This window comes from Doryrhamphus excisus, linkage group LG11 (genome assembly GCF_037039965.1).
Source record: "Doryrhamphus excisus strain RoL-2023G ecotype Guam linkage group LG11, RoL_Dexc_Guam_v1.1, whole genome shotgun sequence".
Taxonomy (NCBI): Eukaryota; Metazoa; Chordata; class Actinopteri; order Syngnathiformes; family Syngnathidae; genus Doryrhamphus; species Doryrhamphus excisus.
The window spans coordinates 7,245,477-7,266,897 of NC_136367.1; the positions used below are offsets into that span (position 1 = coordinate 7,245,477).

The following is a 21,421-nucleotide window of genomic DNA, read 5'->3' on the forward strand; positions in this document are numbered from 1 at the left end:
ACAAAAGAAAATACTTAAAACAGGCCAATAATCATAAAACATTTCATCCAAATTGCAAACTCAATGTTTGAAATTTAATTTCTCCTTTCATTTCTCTTTTGCTGAACATTTGTGGGTGGGTTTAAGAGGTAATATGCTAGTAATACAGAAAAATAGTAATAATAGCAATAGTAATAGTAAAATATGCTTGCTAAATAATGGCCCATGATTCCGAAATTGATATCCATTTGCATAAAATATGATGTAATTATTGTTGTAGTTGCACATGGAATTGTTTACCACAAAGAGATTTCCCCTACTTATTATAGATAAAAACATTTTAAACATTAAACATTTTAATCACTTCACGCCACTACTCATATCTACTATATTAATTAATGATTGTTTTTAATGTAAAGCACTTTTTTTCAAAGTTATTATTATTAGTATATACCCCGCCTCTTGGCCAAAGTCAGCTGGGATAGCCCCCCCCCCCACAATGGAGTGAGAATAAGTGGCATAGAAAATAGATGGATATCTACTATATTGGGTAATAGCAGTGTTAAGGTGGCTATAGGGGTGTTATTTCAAGTCTAGAAGTCTCTCATGTTATTTGTTTTCATGTAAAATATGTACCTTAGCTCAATAAAGGTTGAAAAACACTGCCGTGAATGTGTATGCCATCTGGAGACCGCTAGGCTACTTTAGGTTGGTTGTGGTGATGGATTTTTGGATGAAACCCCGCCTCTCGCCCGAAGACAGCTGGGATAGGCTCCAGCATGCCCCCGTATATAAGGATGGATGGATGTTGTAATGTAAAGACATAAATGAAGGTGTGCTCACGGTTCCAGTAAACGGGATAGCATTCCTTGTCTCGGATGTCCACTTCATAAAGTCCTCCTCTGACACACACTGCATCCATACTGATGTGTTCCGTCTCCTCTGAACCGGACCCCGATTCCACCGCGTTCTCCGTGAACTGGACCTCCCCGGCGTCTTTGCCGTCGGCCTCGGCCGGATCACAATGGTGTCTGACCTTGTCAGGGTTCTGCTCACAGAACCGCACATAGGCGGTCTCGATTTTTAAAGAGTCGTGTCCAACGAACGGCTTCCAGATCCGCTTGTCCTCTTTGTAAAACCACCGGACTTCCTCCGGGCCCAGTTCCGTGACGATCTCCCCCCGATGCCGAGAACTGTTGGAGCGGATTCGTTTTTTGGGGGTCACGTTGCCGTCACTCTCGGTGTAGTCCTGGTCGATGTCCGGGTAGGATGAAGCCGAATATTCGTCCGCGGCCAGGCCCAGTATCATCCCGTCTTGGGGTAGAAGCGGCAGGTGTGCGTCCACGCCGGATTCTACGGCGTCGCCTGAGCTCGGTTCCGCTCCCATCGGGTTGTCGAACACGTCGTTCGCCATGTCCCATTCACTACTACTCACCGAGTTGTTTTCTGAGCTCTGCTGGCGGAGGCTCGCTTTGTCCTTCATGTTGCTCATTCTTCTAACATATACATACAGGCACAGTTATGTCATAAATGTTAGAATTTATAATCATGTGTAGCTAATTCCATGCAGCTAAATACAGCTGGCAACATCTGGAACGCCTGACGACATTCGCTTACATTATAGCAAGAAATTCAAACAAAATAGACTCCAATAAAATAAAAAATCCTCATGTTACGAGTCTATTATTTGTCATTTTGTATATTTAAGGTCTATCAACGTTACTTTTGTTATAATGAAGGACGATGCTAGCGTTTTAGCGTTCATCCTCGCTCGCCACACCAAGAGAAGTTCCTGTTTGACCCATCAAAATAAAAGAGGCAGTAATGAGATATTCATTTTTCAATGATACTATGTCAACCTCACCGGGAAACGACCGCATTTGCCCCATTTCCCTGGTATCTTTTCGTAAAAATAGTTTTCCGCATTTTTCTGTATTTTTACTTTCATGGACTTGTATTTTGAAAGTCAGTGTTTTAACAACATAGCGGTTAATTCTGTGCTACATTTTCGTTTACAATGATTACATTGTAAATTATAGTACATTATACATTATTACATTATAGTAGGATATAAATTGTCCCTTAAAGAAAGTCCAGTCATTCAGGTACGGTTCTATTCTAAATTGCTTTTAGGTCGTATTCGGCGTTTTGGACCTCGAGAGCCACTGTAGTGGAAGTGCCTGTCATGGCGGCCATGAGCTGTTCTTTTCTAGTATTAGCGGTGCGGAAGATGTTTCGTTGATAGGACATGGCAGGAGTTTTCCTAGTTACATTGTATGAGTACTCGCCACTTTTTTATATTAGCGTAGTTTCACTGTGTTTTCTTGTTACCGCCGCCATGGTGCTTGGCTGGTAGGTCACATTTTAATGTAAATATTAGTATTTTAATAAGTGTTGGTGCCATTTTATATTGCACTTCACATCACGCTGTTTATTCTAATTTAATTTGAAAACATAAGACGCATTCACAAATGTAAATGAATGCTGATATTCCACAAGTTAACCTACACGTCATTTTCAGGCTTTTGATTGGACAAATCAATATTGTACAGTCATCGACATCATACAGTCAGTTATCATGTTTTTTTTATATATACATGCTGTTTCGTGTTTGGATACGGCCTATAATAGGTAAAAAAAATGGCTAAATGAAGTAAAATATGAATAGAAGGCATTCAGAATACACATTCAAAGATGTTGTGATGATCTGTACTGGGGACCAGTAATGTTACTGTAATGTTGCGAGACACACAAGCACCAGATTTGATTGCCATAACAACAGGCCTGTATTGCAGGTTTGAATGATCTCAGGAAGAATTATCCCTAACACGGTCTACTTTTGCACCCACAACAAGATGAAACTGAACTCTGAACCCCCAACATCACTTCCTGTCTACCCTCCACTCAGCTCCATGAGCACCAAACACATTATGGCAGCAATATCCATGTTTGCGCAGATACGGCCTGAAGAAAAACATTTCTTTGACTTTTTCAGGTTTGGCTTTGACGTCCCAGTGATCCTACGTAGTTCTGATGATACAGAGTTCCTACCAACCCCCGAAAAGCAAATGGTTCAGGTGAGCAACCCCTTTTCCCTGGTGATGGGCTCAGGACGTGCATCAGTTGCAGGTAAGAATAAAGAAAACCAACATGATCTTATTATTGTTAGTCGTTTTACTCCTTGATCAAGTTAACATCCATGTCCACCTTCCAGATGGCGTGAAGCTGAAGCCATGTTGTTTGGAGCCCTGTGTCCTCAGCTGTTTCTGGGGCTGTGAGGTCAGTGCCCTGCAGCGTGCCCTGCACGCCGCCCAGGGGGGCTCCAGGCTCGGTACACCCCAACATTTCCAGGAAGCCCTGCATCCTTTTTATCTCCACCAGCAGAGCTTCTAGTATCCTTTTTTCATGTCTAAAAGAACTATATACACTGACTTGAATTAGATATGAATATGTGTACCCTGACAGCTGGGATAGGCTCCAGCATACCCCGCAATCCTAATGAGGATGAGCGGCATAGAAGATGAATATTATTGGTATGAACTTCGAGCATTGTCCTCCTCAGCACTGGCGGAGGGGGACATTTCTGCAATCTAACTTTATTTGTTTTGTTGCCATGTTAAAAAAACATTTATTTAATGCTATTGACTATTATATAATAATAATAATACAATAATATTGGTACTTTGTTCAGTTATAATTTTAGAACGTGGCAATGGCTCCAGATGTCATTTTGACCACACCTGCTGTGTGCAGTAAATATATATGTATATAATGTACACAGGCATACAGTACATATTTAGTACAGTATATGGTATGCATATTGGGTGTTTGGTTCTTTGACCAAGTGTGGCAGTGTGGGCAGTGAAGACGGAGAGGAACGGCATACATGCATTCCACCTGATCTGGGAATTACCGATTTGGGTCTGTTGCCCAGGCAAAGCTACCCTCTGGTGGCCGTGTTGACGCTGGCACAACAAGAAGCCCGAGACTCCTACAACTTTGTCAGTTGTGCAGCATGACAAGTCATTGGCAACATGAACACCTTGTTGTGTTGTCGCAGGTAGCCAGTGTGACGGTTGTTCACGTACCAGACCACAAACACAAGATGTCTGCAAGGATCCTCTTCCAGTACCTCCTCACCTCACAGGGGAGCATGTACGAGTTAAAGGTACTAAAGCTACTTCTTATTATGTACCCGAGTACAGGGGAAATATATGCAACATGATTTCCATATTACAGTAACTGGTAACTATTACTATATTTCCAAAGTAATTTGCCCCAAATTGTTTTTGTTTGTGTTACTAATACCATTACATGTAAAGTACCTACCGATAACTTTTTCGTTTGACTAAGTAGTTGACCCAACACTGCCTTTCTTGTGTGATGAAATAACAAAATCTGAAAAAAAATGTTTGTTCATTTGCTGGTCCAGCCTCTCTTCATGTCAGCTGACAGCGGGGTGAACTCTGACCTGGACCTCCCCGGTGCTGAGGAGGCCAGCAGGGTGCCGGAGGATGAAGACTGGCGTGGGGGGCGTGTCAGAGACTGTGTGGTGTGCCAGAATGCGTGTATCAACAGAGTCCTGCTGCCCTGCAGACACGCGTGTGTATGCAACAGCTGTGTCTCCCGCTTCCAGCACTGCCCCATCTGTAGGGCTTTTATTGTGGAATCCTTTGCCCTCACGCTGTGACGTCACGCAGCAAAGTAATGTCAACACAATATCATCAACCTTTAAAGCTTTGGCAGCTTCGTACCTGTTCAACTTTCAGCTAATATCCTACTTCTTTTCCAGTATTGTATAAAGTATTTCATAATAGTGATTTATTGTTAGAATATAATACTGCAGTATGAACAGACTGGACCTTTAGAAGTAAAATGGCTGTAGTTAGCAGGTAAGTGTATTTGTGATGAAACAGCATTTGAGTAGAATGGTTTATTGCCATAAATTGAAGGTTTTTTATACAAGTGTTGTGGGACAAGTAGTGAAGTACTGGGGGCAGTCAGGCTAACGTTTGGCAGAAACTACAATTTTTTCCAAATTCTGCTCCCACAAACAGAGAATACACTTTTCTTGTGGCCTTACATCACAGCAAACATATGAAAGTCATGGGAACATGTATCTACATCTATACAGGCTTGTAGTCCAGCTTGGACTCCAGCTTCTTGGAATCGGCAACCTTTCGCACGGCTTTCATGAAATCCTCTTGAGTGACGTACTCTCTGTCAGAACGGATGGCAAACAACCCTGCAAACCAGCACATGTATCACACGCATATACAAGCAGTGGTGTGGAGTCAGGGCCAACAGGGCCTTCTCTGCTGGCCTAAGCATCATCAGAGACACAGACCTATATTAACAACTTCAATTCTAGTATTTGTTCCATCAAGTTGTATTCATTTAGTAGCTGCACTGCTTCCAGGAGTGAATGTTACTTTTTTTAAAATCAGATTTCAGCTTCTATGTGTTGCCCCATCAATATAATCTGCCCAGGGCCTTCAGAATCAGGAGTGCTGACCCATGTCACCCAAACACTATTAGCTATGGAGCTGTTCTTTACCGATCACATGTCTGATTCACCTTGCAAGGCCAGCCAACTGACGTACAGTGATGTCCGTGTTTTTCTGTGCTCTGATTAATCTGGCGTGATTTTATTCAATGTTTTTGTGCGTATGATGATGATGATGATGGTATTGAGTAGAACGTCATACCTGCTTCTGTGCAAACATTTCTCAGATCAGCTCCATTGAAACCGTCCGACAGCTTGACAATGGCTTCAAAATCTGCAAACACAAAAGGCAGAGCTGTCAGTCTCATGATAGCATGAATGGAGCCGTCAGCATTAGCACAGTCAAACCAACATGAGTGTAGCCGTAAGCACTGGTACGAGGTAAGAAAGTAACACCAGTATGTTGAGCATCAGCACAAGATAAAGACAACATGAGTGGAAGAGGACATGAGCTGACCTATTTCTCCATGCTTGGTGATGGGACTGGAGTGGATCTTTAGGATGTCCAGGCGAGCTTGTTCATTTGGCAGTTCGATGTCTGGATGCAGACGTTGTCAGAATTGGATCATACCACAAATATCTATCACCACAAACTGATCTTACGAATTTTGCGGTCTAGTCGGCCAGGTCGCAGGAGGGCGGGGTCCAGAGTGTCTGGTCTGTTGGTTGCCATGATCATCTTGACCCGATGCAGCGTGTCAAAGCCGTCCATCTGGTTGAGCAGCTGACACACACGACACATAGCATTACATAAAATCACCAAAATATTCCCTCAAACTGGACTTTCAGCATACACACAAACAATAATAAATACGTATTCTCATCCCGCTAACACACTTCTAAGTGTCGTTGTTGCAGCACCCATTAAATACATGTAAACAAATGGCGTATGTGGCACATTTGAGTATGCAGTGTGTCTACACTGGCAGTATGCAAGGAGTTCCCGAATGCATACTGCATTTGCCAGAAATGTTGAGTATGTATTGTCAGCTTACTACTCATACCCAAATTACCCAAGATGCAACGCGACGTGACATCACCGTGAGAAAAAAAAAACCTTGGCTGAACACTGAGCAGCAGGAAGGACGCACCACCAAGTGAAGCATACAAATGTGAGTAAATTGCAAAGTATTTTAGTGATTTGACAGCTTGTGTGTGGTTGGGTAATATTTAGACATAAGACACGTAAAGTTTTTATTATACATTTATTACACATTATTGGTCACTTTATTTATTCGTTTTAATGAACACAATGACTTTTGTGACTTTGTTTCTTAGTTCTGTAGAATTACCAAGCTGAGTAAGGTTAGATATAATTTTTATAAATTTTTTAATTGTTATGTTAGCAATTTCTCATTGGATTTACATTTATTAAGAAAGTTTAAAAAATAAATATAACTTACATCTGACTACAAGCCCAAGTCGATGGCAACCAAGCTTTGTCATACCAGATAAGACTCTTCACCGGTAAGGCATCATGACTGGTCAAATTCCGTTAACGGGACGAGATCAGTCCAAACGGCGGTGTTAAGCAGGATATATTGCGATGTTTTCAAAGTAAAAGCAGTGATTGATCACTATGCTTTTTTGCATGAGAAAAGTAAGGGGGTGTTTTATTTTTGTGAAAATAACCAGAAGTGCGTTGCTCACTAGCTAGCTTAAATTTTGCTGAATTCGTCTGAAAGAAATTGTAAACGGTTGGTATTTGGACTAATAAATTGTACTCTCGGGATCTAAACAGACACTTTCTCGCCTGATTTAAAAAACATCTCAATAAAGTGATGTATAAAGAGTTTAGAGCTAAGGTGAATCAGCTTCAGCCTGTCGACTTCGGCTCTGATTGGAGCGCAATGCATTGTGGGTTATCATGTAGTACCTGTAGAGTACCTTGAGTACTTTGCATACTGTCTGATGGATTGGGTATGCAGTGTAGAGTATGTATAGTATGGACATGGACGCATGTAGTAGTAAGTATGCGGTTTCGAACACAGTCTGTGTGTATTCATGTGGACATGGTCCCAGTAAATGGTTCCCCAAACACGCAGCAACACTGCTAATGAACATTAGCATGTGTACATGCTTGCTGCTGTGTGAAATAGTATGCTGTATTACAAACCTCCATCAAAGTCCTTTGGATCTCCCTGTCAGCAGACGTTCCCTCAGAGAAACGCCGACCACCTACGAGGTACACAATACAAACATGACAATGTATCGCAGGGACGTCCTGATACAAAATATCTTCGCTATTGTAAATAATAATAAATAGGGCTGTCAAAGTTAACGCAGGTTGGAGTTTGGTCCAGAGTTACGAACGTGATACGGCAACCGGATCGGGACGATCTCGTGGCGGATGCCGATATTATATAGTCTTCAAAGGCAAGCCAATCACGATCCATAATATCGGACCGGGACATTTATAATGTATTGACACAATATATCATATTCATATCAATATATCCAGCGTACTGCATAAATGTGATCAGTATATTGATATCATATGCCAACATTGGCCAATAACATCATCCCTTACTGCAATATATGTGACAAATAGACCTTTGAACACATTGTGAGTGTGGTGGAAAGTGGGCACACTTTGCTGGATTCTGTTTAAAAGGCACATTTCAATGGCAGATGTACTGTTTCTCTGTGTGTAAAAGTGTCACTCACCAATGGCGTCAATCTCATCCATAAAGATGATACAAGGCTGATGGTCCCTGGCATAGTTGAACATCTCTCTGATGAGCCTGGCGCTCTCACCGATGTATTTGTCTACAATGGAGCTGGACACCACCTGCAGAGGGTACACACGCTAATGTTAGCCAAGTCACTCTAGGAAAACAAAGTGACATTTATCTGTCCACTCACCTTGAGGAAATTACAGTCCAGCTGACTTGCGACCGCTCTGGCCAGTAGAGTCTTCCCAGTCCCTGTAGAGAAAACCATCAGCCTTAAAGAAATGTTATTAGTACCGTAATCAATCATCTATGATGGTTAATTGGTTCCAGACTTGGCTGTGATAAATTAATTTCCGCGAAATATGGTTCAATATTAATATATAATATTTTTGTAGTTAGAGTATACAAAACTTAACTTTCTAATAATTTTTTTTACATTATTAGAGCCTTTTAGACAATATAACACCCCTATAGTCACCTTTACTCAATGTAGTAGATATAATCAAGAGAAAATAAGCAATTTAAGACACAAATAAGACTTGTGCTCATGCATGTTTCAATAAATGTCTTCTGGACGTGTGGACCGGAAGTGAAGTTGGGGTTTCAGAACGAGTTTTTTTCTGTAGTACAGCCGCAGCAGTAGCCCGTGTTATTATGATGACAATGGCCATTATTATTATGTTATGACTGTGCCTGTTGTAAGATAAATCATTTTGGCTATCAAGGCTGGTGCGTGTTACCAGTGACACCAGGTAGCTAGCATAGTTCACCAATTCACTAACATTTTGCATTGCCTTAATCTTTATTTGTATTTTAGTTCATTTAGAACATTATGCTTGGAAATGCTTAATTTAGGCCAAGAATATGTATCAATTGCTTAAATGTTCATTAATTAATGAGTTCATTTTTCAAAAACTTCGATAGAGGGAGGAATGTTTGAAGCGTACGGGGTGAGGGACGACTTTGTGTAATTGGTTATCAACATTTCAGCTTTTTCTCATTACATTGTGTTTCATTACTGTAATTTTCCTATTTTTGCTGTTCTTTTTGACATTCATTGTGTGAGCGACCACAACTTAAAGAGAAGGTCTACTGTCATGGATGGCTCAGGATTGACTTACAAAATATGAAAATAGAGAATATTTACAGTTTTTAAATCAGAAAACAAACAGAATACCAGATGTCAGGTTGGAGTGTGTGCTTGTGATGCTTCTGCAGCATGCAGGTTGCCTTGGCTGCTATGATCAACATAATGGTTTGATTTCTCACCCGGGGGTCCATAGAGCAAGCAGCCTTTGGGGGGGATGATTCCGACCCTCTGGAAGAGTTCAGGGTTGGTCAAGGGCAGCTCAATCACCTACAACAACATCAACCACACCACTAAAGCATTGGATCAGGAAGGAATTTGAAGGAAAGCCTCAAAGTTTCATGGGGATTCACCCGCCACACGTTTCAGTAATTACATTTTGTTTTTTTATGTCAGAAATCAATACAAATTTAAAACTACTTCATAAAGCATAAAAATAATACAATTCTATTTAAATGACTTCAAACTGTAAACACTAAAAATTAAAACAAAATGACATCAATAACAAATACAAGTCATTGAGAACTATGGCCCTACAGCAACCCTACACCTAAACTACATTTAAAAGAAAACTACAGAAAATAAATGACCATATGAGGCCTATTTTCAAACTGCACCAGTTTCATGAAAAAAAAGTGACTAACAATAAACGCTATGACAATTGCAGATTTTTCATATCGGGTGCTACAATTTCAGAGCACGCGAGACACTGGATTGGAATGAACACATATTGGGCCATCCTTTCACTTTGAAATGCTGCCTTTTATCGATCAACTTCTAGTTGAGAGCAAACCATGGTTCTGTTCGAAGATAGGCAGCATTGAAAAAGGATGGCTTTGAGTGAGGTCACCACGTTTGCTGCCACATTAACCGCAATAACAGGAGGAATTATGCCGGCAAACTGCCGCTGCGATCAGTCTGCGAGCATGGCTATATGTTCACTTTAATTGGTCAAGGGTCGATGAAGGGCCATCACTGGGTACGGATCCAAACTGAGGTCTGCCATTTTAGTGTAATTAATTACAAAGAAGACTAAAATATCCTTCTGGCAGATAACCCAATGTAGTGTAATGTAAAGTCTAGCTTGTTGTGTCCCTGATTATTACCTCTCTCAGCTCACGGATCTGTTCAGACAAGCCGCCAATTTCAGAGTAGGAGACACTGCCGGGGTCCTCGTGGGACATGTTGTACACCAGGGGGTCCACTTCTCGCGGCAGATACCTTCGCAGAAATAATTCAAACACGTCAATCAACTCAAGACTTTTGGAATTCAGCCTAATACTGTATTGTGACACAAGAAAGTGTATTTATCGGTATGATAGTGAAGTAATAATGTCCAGCCTACCTCATGATGGTAAGCGTAGTCATGTCCAACGCCACTCGGGTACCAGGCTTTAATTGCAACTTGTCCAACTGCATGATAGAAAGACATAACTATGTGATCACAAACATAATCTGCATCAAGGCCGTCGGGGTAAGGATTCACTCAATTACACCAATGATGAATATTCATTTAGAACATTCTTAAATCAAAGGTTAATTAATGTCAATTTAAAAAGCACAGTAATAGACAAAACCGTTTTTCCCCACGTGACAGTCTACAATGGATGAACATTGTACAAATATAAATATTGTAATTTATTGTTATTTATTTCTTCTTTTACGATTTTCTATTGAACCTGATGACCAGAACAACAGGCTTTTATTGCAGGTTTGCATGATCGCAAATCAGGCACAATAATGTCAGGCTAAACCTTGACTCTGAACCCACAACATCACTTCCTGTCCATGTCACGAAACACATTTACAGCAACACACGCAAGCATCAGTCTCATTTATGTCTTATTTTCTCTGATCATGTCTACCATGTTGGTAAAAGGACTGCAATGGTGACTATTGGGGTGTTATTTCATGTAAAAGCAAATTTAGAAGGTTGCATGCTCTAAAACTTGTCATGTACAAGTTTCCCGTGTTGGCACAGAAACGGGGAAGTTTAATAAGAGCAGCCTCATCGCTCATTTGAGGCAGCATCACACGGAAAAAATACAAATTAGTCATGAAAATTTGCATGATTTGCGGTGATAACGGACTCATATGGCTATTGGTCGACAGTCAAGGCTGCAATATCGGTATTCAGCCCTAAAATATACAGTTTAACAATACAAAACCATATACTAATTACATCCCTGCAATGCAAAGATGTGTCCAACCTACCTGTCTGCGGCATCCAACCACGTATCGAGGACCATTCGTGGCCTTGACTATGACTGCAATGCGAAACACACATCAGTGTCACATGACTGACTGAATGAACGTCTGGTAAACATTCCAGAAATGTAAAGAAATACACTTACATTTCTCTTCTGTCAGTTGCTTGAGGACTTCTCCAACAATCTGCGGAAATTGAAGCATCCAGTGGTCAGGAGACAAGGTTTTCATCCATAACTGACCATTTTAACCGTGCCATTTGTTGTGTTTGCTATTAGCTAATGATTGGCAACATTTAGCCACTAATTTCATGCATAGCATATCATAACTTGAATGTGAATTGCTGGGCTTCTCTGTGTGTCCAAGCATATTCGCATACACTGAATATATGTGAGGGACAGCCATGAATCCATTTATTCGTGAAAAATTATAATTTATGGCATTTTCATGTGCAGTTTTTTACAGGATTTTTTAAAAGATGTTATATGGGAAGAATAAAACAAATTGAAAAATTTTAAGTCAAAATATTATGGCAATAATATCATAAAATTGTGAGAAGAAAATTTACAAGAAGTTGAAATAGTAAAAATGGGAAAATCTAGTTTTATGCGAATAGAGTTTAACTAGTAAGAAAACTCATAGTTTAAGAAAAAAAACATCAATTTTTCACAAACCTGTAATAGTGTAAGGAAAAATGCATGTCATTTTAGTAGCACTGTGTTGAAACTTTTTTTATAAGTTATTTTTTTAAGTTGTAATATTATGAGAAATGAACAAAACAACATTTTTTTAATTGGTTGTGGAAAAGGTGAATATGGTGTTTCTTATACCGAGTGAAGCACTGCACAGTGGCAGAGCTCCAGTCATTTCTGACTGGTCTTTCCAAACAGGTATTTGCAACATGTATCCTATTTAGCTTTGACATTTGATCCAACTCCTATAGTGCTTCAACTCTCCATGAGGTGATACATATCAGCCAAACGTACCCCGATAAACTGCTAACATGACAGCTTCGTATATAAGCCGTGAAGGGGGTCTAGTTTTTAAATGTCAACAAGTACTAACAGGATTCTTACCTGGCCAACACTCTGCAGAGCCTTCAGGTCGTTCTCGGACTTCTCATACTGTTTGGTTTGTTCTCGCAGTTGCTCTCTCACTGGAAATAATTGTGTTCCATTTTTAAATTGTAGTGTAACTCAGCAGCAAACTAACTGATAATATTTAACACAACTGTTACCAACACACCTTCATGTACAGGAATTCGCTAGCCAGTTAGCAGCAACTACAAACATAAGTGGCTTTAGCTCCGGCATCTACATGTTTACAGTACATGGATGTACCTGTCCATGTTTAATCAATAAATTAATCATTACAATCCACGTATGTTGGTTTGTCGACTGCAGCTAGTTAGCTAAGTTAGCACCTGTACTTCCATTCAAATGAACGAGGATGCTCACTGCATGACAAAGCACTAGCTAGCCAGCCGGCTAACAGATCCTAGTTTTTGTCATACAATTAATATGGACTCAACAAATAGTATGTCAACATCCCTAAATGTTTAAGTAGAAGTTCCATTTCATCTTACGTTCTTTTAACCGCCCGTCTACTTCTTTGTGCTCAAGCAATTTTTTCCGGTAATCTTGCAGGGCTCTCTCCCTGTTGTCCGCCATACTGCAGCAATGAATTATGGGGAACAGCCGCTGCTTCTTCTTTGTGTGTATGTTCGGTTGGCATCCTTCGTGGTGCATTACCGCCCCCTCCGTTGCCTCTGCGTCATTACATTGTGCACCATAGTCCAGTCTCACTATCTTTCAGATATTTCATGATGGTTTTCCTTTACCAGTGCTGTGCAAATTATTATAGTAAAATGTTATAGTTACTTGCTGCTATTATTTATTAAGAAATTGAATTAATAAGGGAATAGTTGCTGTAGTTCCCATGGAAAATAATTTTTTCATTACTTCAAATATATCAAATAATTGACATATTTGTAGTGGCATTCTTTGCTGTGGGACCCTCTGATCAGGGTTTATGGTGCTGATACCGATCCCGATAATCTATGAGTGTTGCAGGGTATATCTGGGGTACATGATGGCCCAACGGCAGATTGGTCCATCATTGGGGGTGGAACCTCCAATATTATCTTGTCCATGAGTGAGGCCCAGGACTGGTGTGTGTGTGTGTGTGGAGAGTGGGGGTGGGGCCAGGGATGAGGAACATGCTAGTACCTGGTGCCCACAGAAGATTTAAATATTTATTAAACACATTTCAAATTTGCAAACAACAGTAAAATAAACAATAATATCGTAACAGTGTGGACGAGTTATGCTTTACCACATCAGGGAAACATTCTCAAACGTTAAAAAATACCTGAACATCATTGAAACGTTGTATATTATATTGACAAAAGTTAAAAAAGTTGATTTATTTGACACTGAATTGAACCGAGTCAACCAAACAGCCTCCAGGAACGTCCACCGCACTCGTGCTTTGAAATAATGGAGTCACTTTGTATCCATTTCGAGTCCGGTTCTCACCCTAATAGTCTGGAGGCTGGGATCCGTGCCCTGGTACAAGACCTCTTCACCGTCATTGTCTACCACGAAGAAAGACAGACGTCATCATCCACCATGGATCTTTACAGTGGCGAGAGGCGGGGTACACCCTGGACTGGTGGCCAGCCAATCACAGGGCACATATAGACAAACAACCATTCACACTCACATTCATACCTATGGACAATTTGGAGTGGCCAATTAACCTAGCATGTTTTTGGAATGTGGGAGGAAACCGGAGTACCCGGAGAAAACCCATGCATGCACGGGGAGAACATGCAAAATCCACACAGAGATGGCCGAGGGTGGAATTGAACTCAGGTTTCCTAGCTGTGAGGCCTGCACACTAACCACTTGACCGCTGTGCAGCCTCAAAAAAATGACATATTCACGACAATTACACAATAATAACATTCACGAACAGCTCTATGTACACTACAAAATACAATATCAGCAGTGATCTATGGTTATCATGAAACTCCATACTATTATTCTAGGATTTCAAGAATAGATCTATTAGATCTAGTAGTAGATAGATGAAGTAACATTAGATTTACTTACTGCATGCTTACATACCGTGCATACAAAGTCCCTCCTTGTTGATGACGTAGTTGAGCACAGCAAAGGGAGCCACGGGTGACTTGGCAACCAACAGCTGAAAAAAAGAAAGATGACAAGAATACAACTGCAGATTAGAAATACATGCAAGTCAATGGAACCTCAGTTTCCATTATTAAATTGTTCCAAATCGACTGAATTCAGACTGCAATAAGCAGAGAGATCAACAGGAACACCACCATGGTAGTTTTTTCTCAAATTCGGTAGTGTTTCTCACCTTCATTAATGTTCCAAATGCTACCACTTGCAACTTTCTTTCATGTGGTGGCTTATTTTGTAGCCATGATCATTAAAAAAGCAATGACTTGTGGTGTAAGTGTGTTAGTCAGCAAAAAACTACAGTCTATGACATCATAGACACATCATTATGTGCTAATTGTACCCCAGCCCACTCCGGCTCACTGTGACATCACAGCAGACAGGACTTCCTTGTATGAGCTCTCCCCCTGCCCTGCTGTTTGTCGAGGATGTGAACGTGTTAGCACGGAGCTAACGCTAATGTCTTCCAGGAAATATTTGTTCATGCTTGAACTTGCCTAAAGAGCAAACATCAGGCAGAAGTGGTTGGGGTTGCAGATTCCTGGCTAGCAAGAGCAGAATATGGGACTGTTTTGTGAAGAGCAGTGATGCGGTCTCTACGTCGGTCCGTTGTGGTGAAGAGAGAGCTAAGCCGCAAGGCAGCTATCAATGTAGCTATCAATGCATTTATTATCAACTCCTATAATGACAAAATGAGAAAGTGGGGTTCGGCTCTAGTCCAGAAGTCCTCAGGAGCGTGACCAATTAAAGCTGAGTGGGCGTGCCTGGAGGCGGGCCATGGGTGGAATAAATTAAAATTAAATTTCGGAAAACCAAGGAAATACAGCGGGAATAGGTGCAGATTCTGGAAGATCTAAAAGCTTTCTGTGTGGGTTATGATGTGGAGCTGCTATATAGGAGTCCACATGGTATTACAAAAGGCTGGAAAATGAGCATCATAGGTTCCCTATAAAAACTGGTGCGTCTTATTCAGGAAATGATGGAAATAGTAATAGTTTGATTGGCTGCAATGTGTCTTACCTGTCTGTGGCGTGAGTCTATGTACTGTACAATAAAACGGGTGTTGACGCTGTGACTCCAAGTGTTTCCTAAAGCTGCTGTCACAAACCCGCCACAATCCTCCCCAGCAGCCCCTGGAAAACATCCACACACATGACGGCCTGTCAATGAAACTATTCACATTTTCAACTATGAATTAACTGCTCATTGCTCACTTTTTAATTTTCTTTTTTGTATTTTAGGGCTGTAAAATAGTGCATTAACATTCATTCATTCTTTTTCTATACAGCTTATCCTCACTAGGGTCGTGGGCGTGCTGGAGCCTATCCCAGCTGTCTTCGGCTGAGAGGCGAATGTTTTGGGGAGGAAATCGGAGTACCCGGAGAAAACCCACACATGCACGGGGAGAACATGCAAACTCCACACAGAGATGTGCTGTGTGGCCTGTGTGGCAACCACTCATCCACCGTGCAGTCTACATTTAAGTATGCTGAAAAATACACTGAAAACAAGTACATTTAATGGTAATGGTAATGGTTTAATGGTTAATGGCATCCCATAATCAGTTCCCAGTTCCACATGTCCAAAAGGAGTAGGAAGAAGCAAAGCTTATTAAATCCTACCCCTCCATCTGGTACTTTTACAATCAGTAACTGTTACATTTGTTCACTTACTGCTTTCCTAATATAGTTTAAGTTTTTTAATTTTTTTTTGTCCTGTACTGAAGTATGAGGTGATATGAGCATCCAATGCCATAATGGGTACCATAGTAAGTGTCAATATAGTGATATATATAGCACTGGTTCAAGACTCTTCATCCTTGTATTTAGCAAACATCAACTGCTTGTATTGTTTCTTGAATTGGCTCATCGTTGTGCATTGTTTGATTTCCTTACTCAATCCATTCCATAGTTTGATTCCACATACTGAAATGCTATGGCTAGCATAACGTAGTCCTAGCATAGAAGTGTTTCAAATGTACTTCTTCCCTGAGATCATATTTCTCCTCTCTTGTAGAGAAGTATTGGATGACATTTTTAGCTAATTGCTTATTTTTAGCCTTATGCATTATTTTAGCTGTTTGAAGATGAACTATGTCAACAATTACAAGATGTCGTTGAATGTAACCCTTCCTTGTTCATAATAACAGAGTTTAAAGTGTGATTCAAATGATCTGCTAAACTTTCAACAGTCCTGCTTTCATAACTCTTTATGAGCTGGACAAATGAAACACAATACGTACGTAGCTGGAGAGCAGCAGAGAAATGTGTATATGTTGGCAGGTCTGGTATTTAGTCCCACTAGTGTATGTGTGCTGCAAAATTCAACATGTACAAATCCCAGCGGTGTTCTCCACTCACCTTGATGGCCCGTATGAGTGGTGATCTGGTTGGTCAGGACCACCTGGTGGGACAAAAGGACCGGTTTAGATGGGGAAACTTTGATTTCTCATGCTAACTCCACATTCATAGTCCAACCCCTGATTGATGATCTAATTCAGGGGTGGGTCAAATGTTTTATTTTTAATTGATTGGCTGGACACCAGTCCAGGGTGTACCCCGCCTCTCGCCTGAAGACAGCTGGGATAGGCTCCAGCACCCCTGCGACCCTCGTGAGGATAAGTGGTAGAAAATGAATGAATGAATTTTCCAAATATTGCAACTTCCGCCTACAACCTACGTAATGTGTCTTTTCATAATACTGCATTATGACTTATTACAAGATTAATCACGTAAAATTGTGCCTTTTAACTTGTTAGATACGCTTTTTTCTCATGTTATATTATGCTGTTACTGCTGTTGATTGTTTTATTGTGTTTTTAAACCGTTTTAACTTTAGTTCTGTAATTTTTTTTATATAATTATGTAAAAAAACTATATTCCCATTACATTTATTCAATACTCTTTTGCACAACCTAATCTTTCAAAATTATAACTTCATTTGCTGTGACTTAAAAACAGACATGTTTCTTACTCTATGCAACTAAAATGTTATTTATTTTATTTTGTATTACTACATTATTGCCGTATGAATTATGATTATTTTCTCAATGAATAATAACTTAATCATAATGCTTGATATTTTGACTTTATTTTTGTAAAATGACTGCTGATTTTTCTATTTTTCTTGCTGTTGCCACAGTTTGGATAGGTTATTGGGATCAGACAGGAGAACGTGATATTGTCCGTCCCGAGTACTTACAGGGATGTTAAATTGATGAGCCAGATATTTGAGGGCGGTGGCTTCCTGTCCCAGCAGGTTGCTGCGGTGCATCAGGTTGCCAGGCAATGTTGTGTCAAACTCCTTTCTAACCACTGAAGCCACTGAGTCCAGTATGATCAGACCTGCTTCGCTGGAGATGATGAGCTCCTCCAGTCTCTCCAGTCTGGTAAGGACAGAGAGGACGCCTGTTTAGGAAGCATTACCACTTTTTCTTGTTTGTCATGCAATGTTACCAAGTCGTACCACTCTGGACCACCAGTTGTGGTTACAAAAGAACTACCATCAATGAATTAAAAATGTTATTTTGCTTTTGTGAAGTGTTTTTACACTTCATGATGTCTGCCAAGCAGCAGGGTGCCAATGGAAGTGAAAAAGAGCATTATATAAAGCTCAAAGAGGAGCTTATGGGGCATTTTGCATTGGGATTTTTAAGCATGCATCAGTAGCGCTCTTTCTGACATACTACACCTGTTGAGGACGTCCTGGCAGGTGAGCTCCCTGAAGACATGAACCCTCCCTGCCATCTGTAAGACTTGCTCCTTGACGCAGAAGACGTCTGGGTACCTGCTCTGTGCGATCTCCACCAGCCTGGTATCACAAACACACACACACATCATGCTCAGTTCATACATTTGGTCCACCAACCTACCACTCAGTACAGGAACTAATAAATACTAGGATATAGGGATGGTCCTTAACGTCGGGCGACCAATATTATCGTCTGACCGCAGCACCAGTCATTCTTTGACCAGCTGTGTAGCTTCCTGTGTAGTCATCTGAACAATGGCGAGAGAAACCACATCCTGACAACCCGCCTTGGATTCGCAATGGACACCCGACTGTAGTTGATTTTGGAATAAAGCTATGGCGTAACAAAATGTAGAAAAAGTCAAGCACTGTGAATAGGGGTGTCCAAAGTCCGGGCCACGGCACATACAAAAAAAATTGAACAATAAAAGTAAAAAAAAACCCAACCAAGCAAAAAACAAATTGAAAAAATATTTTCATGAAAAATCATGTATTTTCAGTGGCATAAAGTATAAATATTAAAGGAAAACGTTTTTAATGGTCTAAATATTATGAGGAACAAACAAAACCAGAAATAAAATTATTTTTGGAAAATCTGCAATAATGTTATGTTCCAAAAATAAAGTCAAAACTATTAGAGGTATAAAATCATAATTACGAGTTGAAAATTGAAATGGAAAAAAAAACCCTCATGAGGATAAGCGGTAGAAAATGAATGAATGAATGAGAATAAACATGTAATATGAGAAAAATAATACCACTTTAGTAGCATAGAGTTTAAAGATTAAGATTTTTTTTTAAGTCATAAAAACCAAAAGTGCTTTGAGTGCCTTGGAGATGGAAAAGCACTAAAAAGACCATTTACCATTTTAAAAAATATATTCTGGAAGAAGTTGTAATATTATTGGAATAAAGTCACAATATTATGGAAAGTAAGGCTCCATTTAGTACTATGTGGCCCTCTATTATGTGGATGTTCAGACACCCCTGACTCGCGGATGCACTGTATGTTCCTTGAATAAGCATAAGAAGGTGAATGTTCTCTCTATGATACTTCTATGTAGGATGCTGCTGCAGACTGGAGTATCACCTGTCAGCAGAGAACGCTGACTCCGTGTCAATGTAGATCACGCTGCGGTCCAGACCACCCAGCTCCTTTGGCAGCGTGGCCACAACACTCAGCATGAAACACAACTGAGTCTTCCCACAGCCAGACGGTCCGGCCACCTAAAAAAACTAAGTGAGTCAAATAGTCCATTTCTGAAGTCTCATTATGGGATGAGGTAAGAAGTTGTGTTTCCCAGTCCATACCTCCTAAACTAGTTATTTTCTAAGCATATGATAAGAAAGCATTTGTCAGTGTATGGAAACGTACACACATTCTGACTGTTGGAGCTAACAATTCAGCTTGTTGGCTTTCAGAAGAGCCCAAAGCCAACATCCGTACCTCAGTGATGCTCCCACAGGGTAAACCTCCCCTCAGCACTTTGTCCAAAGCTGGCAGGGACGTGGACAAACAACAGTCTGACTGTCGCTTCCACAACTCCAACGCCTGTCGGGAATCATATCAAACATCAATAACACTATTACTTGTTATCAGGAATCATATATATATTGCATCAATTACACGAATATTTCTTATTCGGAATCATATAGAGTATACCATCAATAATACAAATATTTCTTATGAGGAATCATATAGAGTATACCATCAATAACACTCATATTTCTTATTAGGAATCATATATATTGCATCAATAACACGAATATTTCTTATTTGGAATCATATAGAGTATACCATCAATAACACTAATATTTATCATTAGGAATCATATATATTGCATCAATAACACTAACATTTCTTATTAGCAATCATATAGAATATACCATCAATAACACTAATATTTCTTATTAGGAATCATATAGAGTATACCATCAATAACACAAATATTTATTATTAGGAATCATATAGAGTATACCATCAATAACAGGAATATTTATTATTAGGAATAATATATTCCTATATATATAATTTCTTATTAGGAATAATATAGAATATACCATCAATAACACTAATATTTCTTATTAGGAATCATATAGAGTATACCATCAATAACATGAATATTTATTATTAGGAATCATATAGAATATACCATCAATAACACAAATATTTCTTATTAGGAATCATATAGAGTATACCATCAATAACACTAATATTTCTTATAGATAGTGTTATGATAGTGATAAAGCTTCTGCACACCGTAATGGCCGAGGGAGCGATGACTCTGCTCACAGATTCCAACATCTCTAAAGCCTCCTGGTAACTTATGCCTGCAGCGTGCATCACCTCAAAGGGAGTCCTAGACAGCAGGTCCTGAGGAGACAAGGAGCTTCTTTTCATCTCTTTATTAGCGCCAAAACATACAGATAATATTCCTACATGCATGTACTACCCAGTAAAAAGGAGTCATTATTGTGTATATGCCAAGCATCACCCCGTCTCTCACCCAAAAGTAAGCTGACATAAGTGAGTGAGGATTAAGTGGCTTGGATGGATGGAATAGAGTAAAGCTGTACTGCTGTAAGGCTGCACACAGACTACTTTATGTTGTATCCATCATTATCCATCAGTACTGACCCTTGACACTGAAATGTGACTTTTGTGATGAAATACTGTGTGTGAAACTCATTGAAACAGTGAAGTAGAATAGCACAAGTGTGCAATAGTGAACACTGGCACTACGTACTGTTTGGCATCAAACTTACCTTACAACTTTCTATTTTACTTCGTTTAAGCCGCTGACATAACTCAGGAGACACGCCGGCTCGTTTCAGTGCTCTAGACGCCATTGTTGGCTTTTAAAACTCATTTTACAGTATAAAATAAGCATAAAATACGATTTCGTTACTTTGTTTTCATTCTGACAGGACTGGGTTCTTCTTTTTCTTCGTCTTCTTTGATGTGTTGCAGTGGTGTTTTAACTCACAATGGCGCCCTCTACCG

The 21,421-nt window shown here is 40.0% G+C and overlaps 4 protein-coding genes across 7 annotated transcripts in view; 1 reads left to right on the plus strand and 3 right to left on the minus strand.

The window, feature by feature from the left end:
* ddhd1b (DDHD domain containing 1b) overlaps positions 1-1,768 on the minus strand; it is a 17,318-nt gene extending 15,550 nt beyond the window's left edge. The window contains exon 1 of the mRNA XM_058068789.2: positions 823-1,768. Within this exon, the coding sequence (XP_057924772.2) occupies positions 823-1,471 (649 nt within the window). The 5' untranslated portion in view covers positions 1,472-1,768. The remainder of the gene's footprint in view (positions 1-822) is intronic.
* cgrrf1 (cell growth regulator with ring finger domain 1) lies at positions 1,016-6,317 on the plus strand. 3 transcript variants are annotated; one of them, XM_058068829.2, is made up of 6 exons: positions 1,016-1,312; positions 2,975-3,108; positions 3,194-3,371; positions 3,833-3,980; positions 4,040-4,147; positions 4,412-6,317. In XM_058068829.2, exons 2-6 carry the CDS (start codon positions 3,048-3,050, stop codon positions 4,667-4,669), a joined length of 753 nt encoding a protein of 250 aa, XP_057924812.2. In that variant the 5' UTR covers positions 1,016-1,312; positions 2,975-3,047; the 3' UTR covers positions 4,670-6,317. The 3 variants fall into 3 exon arrangements, with proteins under 3 accessions (XP_057924812.2, XP_057924804.2, XP_057924795.2); XM_058068821.2 differs by lacking the exon at positions 1,016-1,312 and adding an exon at positions 2,009-2,084; XM_058068812.2 differs by lacking the exon at positions 1,016-1,312 and adding an exon at positions 2,156-2,331.
* Positions 4,898-13,188, minus strand: psmc6 (proteasome 26S subunit, ATPase 6). Its single transcript, XM_058068800.2, has 14 exons — positions 13,041-13,188; positions 12,532-12,611; positions 11,602-11,641; positions 11,462-11,514; positions 10,593-10,660; positions 10,354-10,468; positions 9,430-9,517; positions 8,351-8,412; positions 8,153-8,276; positions 7,602-7,663; positions 6,089-6,209; positions 5,943-6,023; positions 5,688-5,759; positions 4,898-5,224 (listed from the first exon to the last, which is right to left on the minus strand). The coding sequence occupies exons 1-14, from the start codon at positions 13,123-13,125 to the stop codon at positions 5,106-5,108; spliced, it is 1,170 nt and encodes a 389-aa protein (XP_057924783.1). The 5' UTR covers positions 13,126-13,188; the 3' UTR covers positions 4,898-5,105.
* Positions 13,189-13,695: 507 nt separating this feature from the next.
* rad51b (RAD51 paralog B) lies at positions 13,696-21,392 on the minus strand. Of its 2 annotated transcripts, none has more exons than XM_078794628.1 (10): positions 21,184-21,392; positions 20,678-20,791; positions 19,865-19,969; positions 19,508-19,644; positions 18,358-18,477; positions 17,869-18,052; positions 17,028-17,070; positions 15,688-15,800; positions 14,572-14,665; positions 13,696-14,051 (listed from the first exon to the last, which is right to left on the minus strand). In XM_078794628.1, exons 1-9 carry the CDS (start codon positions 21,265-21,267, stop codon positions 14,579-14,581), a joined length of 987 nt encoding a protein of 328 aa, XP_078650754.1. In that variant the 5' UTR covers positions 21,268-21,392; the 3' UTR covers positions 13,696-14,051; positions 14,572-14,578. The 2 variants fall into 2 exon arrangements, with proteins under 2 accessions (XP_078650754.1, XP_057931645.2); XM_058075662.2 differs by having other exon boundaries at positions 14,587-14,665; positions 21,184-21,391.
* Between the last annotated feature and the right edge of the window lie 29 nt (positions 21,393-21,421).

Coding starts and splice junctions, on each gene's coding strand:
- rad51b (XM_058075662.2), bottom strand. CDS start 21,267: ATGGCGTCTAGAGCACTGAAACGAGCCGGCGTGTCTCCTGAGTTATGT. Junction 20,792..21,183: donor GTAAAATAGAAAGTTGTAAG/GTAAGTTTGATG, acceptor TTGTCTCCTCAG/GACCTGCTGTCTAGGACTCC. Junction 19,970..20,677: donor TCGCTCCCTCGGCCATTACG/GTGTGCAGAAGC, acceptor GATTCCCGACAG/GCGTTGGAGTTGTGGAAGCG.
- cgrrf1 (XM_058068812.2), top strand. CDS start 2,228: ATGGCAGGAGTTTTCCTAGTTACATTGTATGAGTACTCGCCACTTTTT. Junction 2,332..2,974: donor GCCGCCATGGTGCTTGGCTG/GTAGGTCACATT, acceptor TGACTTTTTCAG/GTTTGGCTTTGACGTCCCAG. Junction 4,148..4,411: donor GGAGCATGTACGAGTTAAAG/GTACTAAAGCTA, acceptor TTGCTGGTCCAG/CCTCTCTTCATGTCAGCTGA.
- psmc6 (XM_058068800.2), bottom strand. CDS start 13,125: ATGGCGGACAACAGGGAGAGAGCCCTGCAAGATTACCGGAAAAAATTG. Junction 7,664..8,152: donor GGATGAGATTGACGCCATTG/GTGAGTGACACT, acceptor TGTACCTCGTAG/GTGGTCGGCGTTTCTCTGAG. Junction 6,210..7,601: donor TCCAAAGGACTTTGATGGAG/GTTTGTAATACA, acceptor CGTGTGTGTCAG/CTGCTCAACCAGATGGACGG.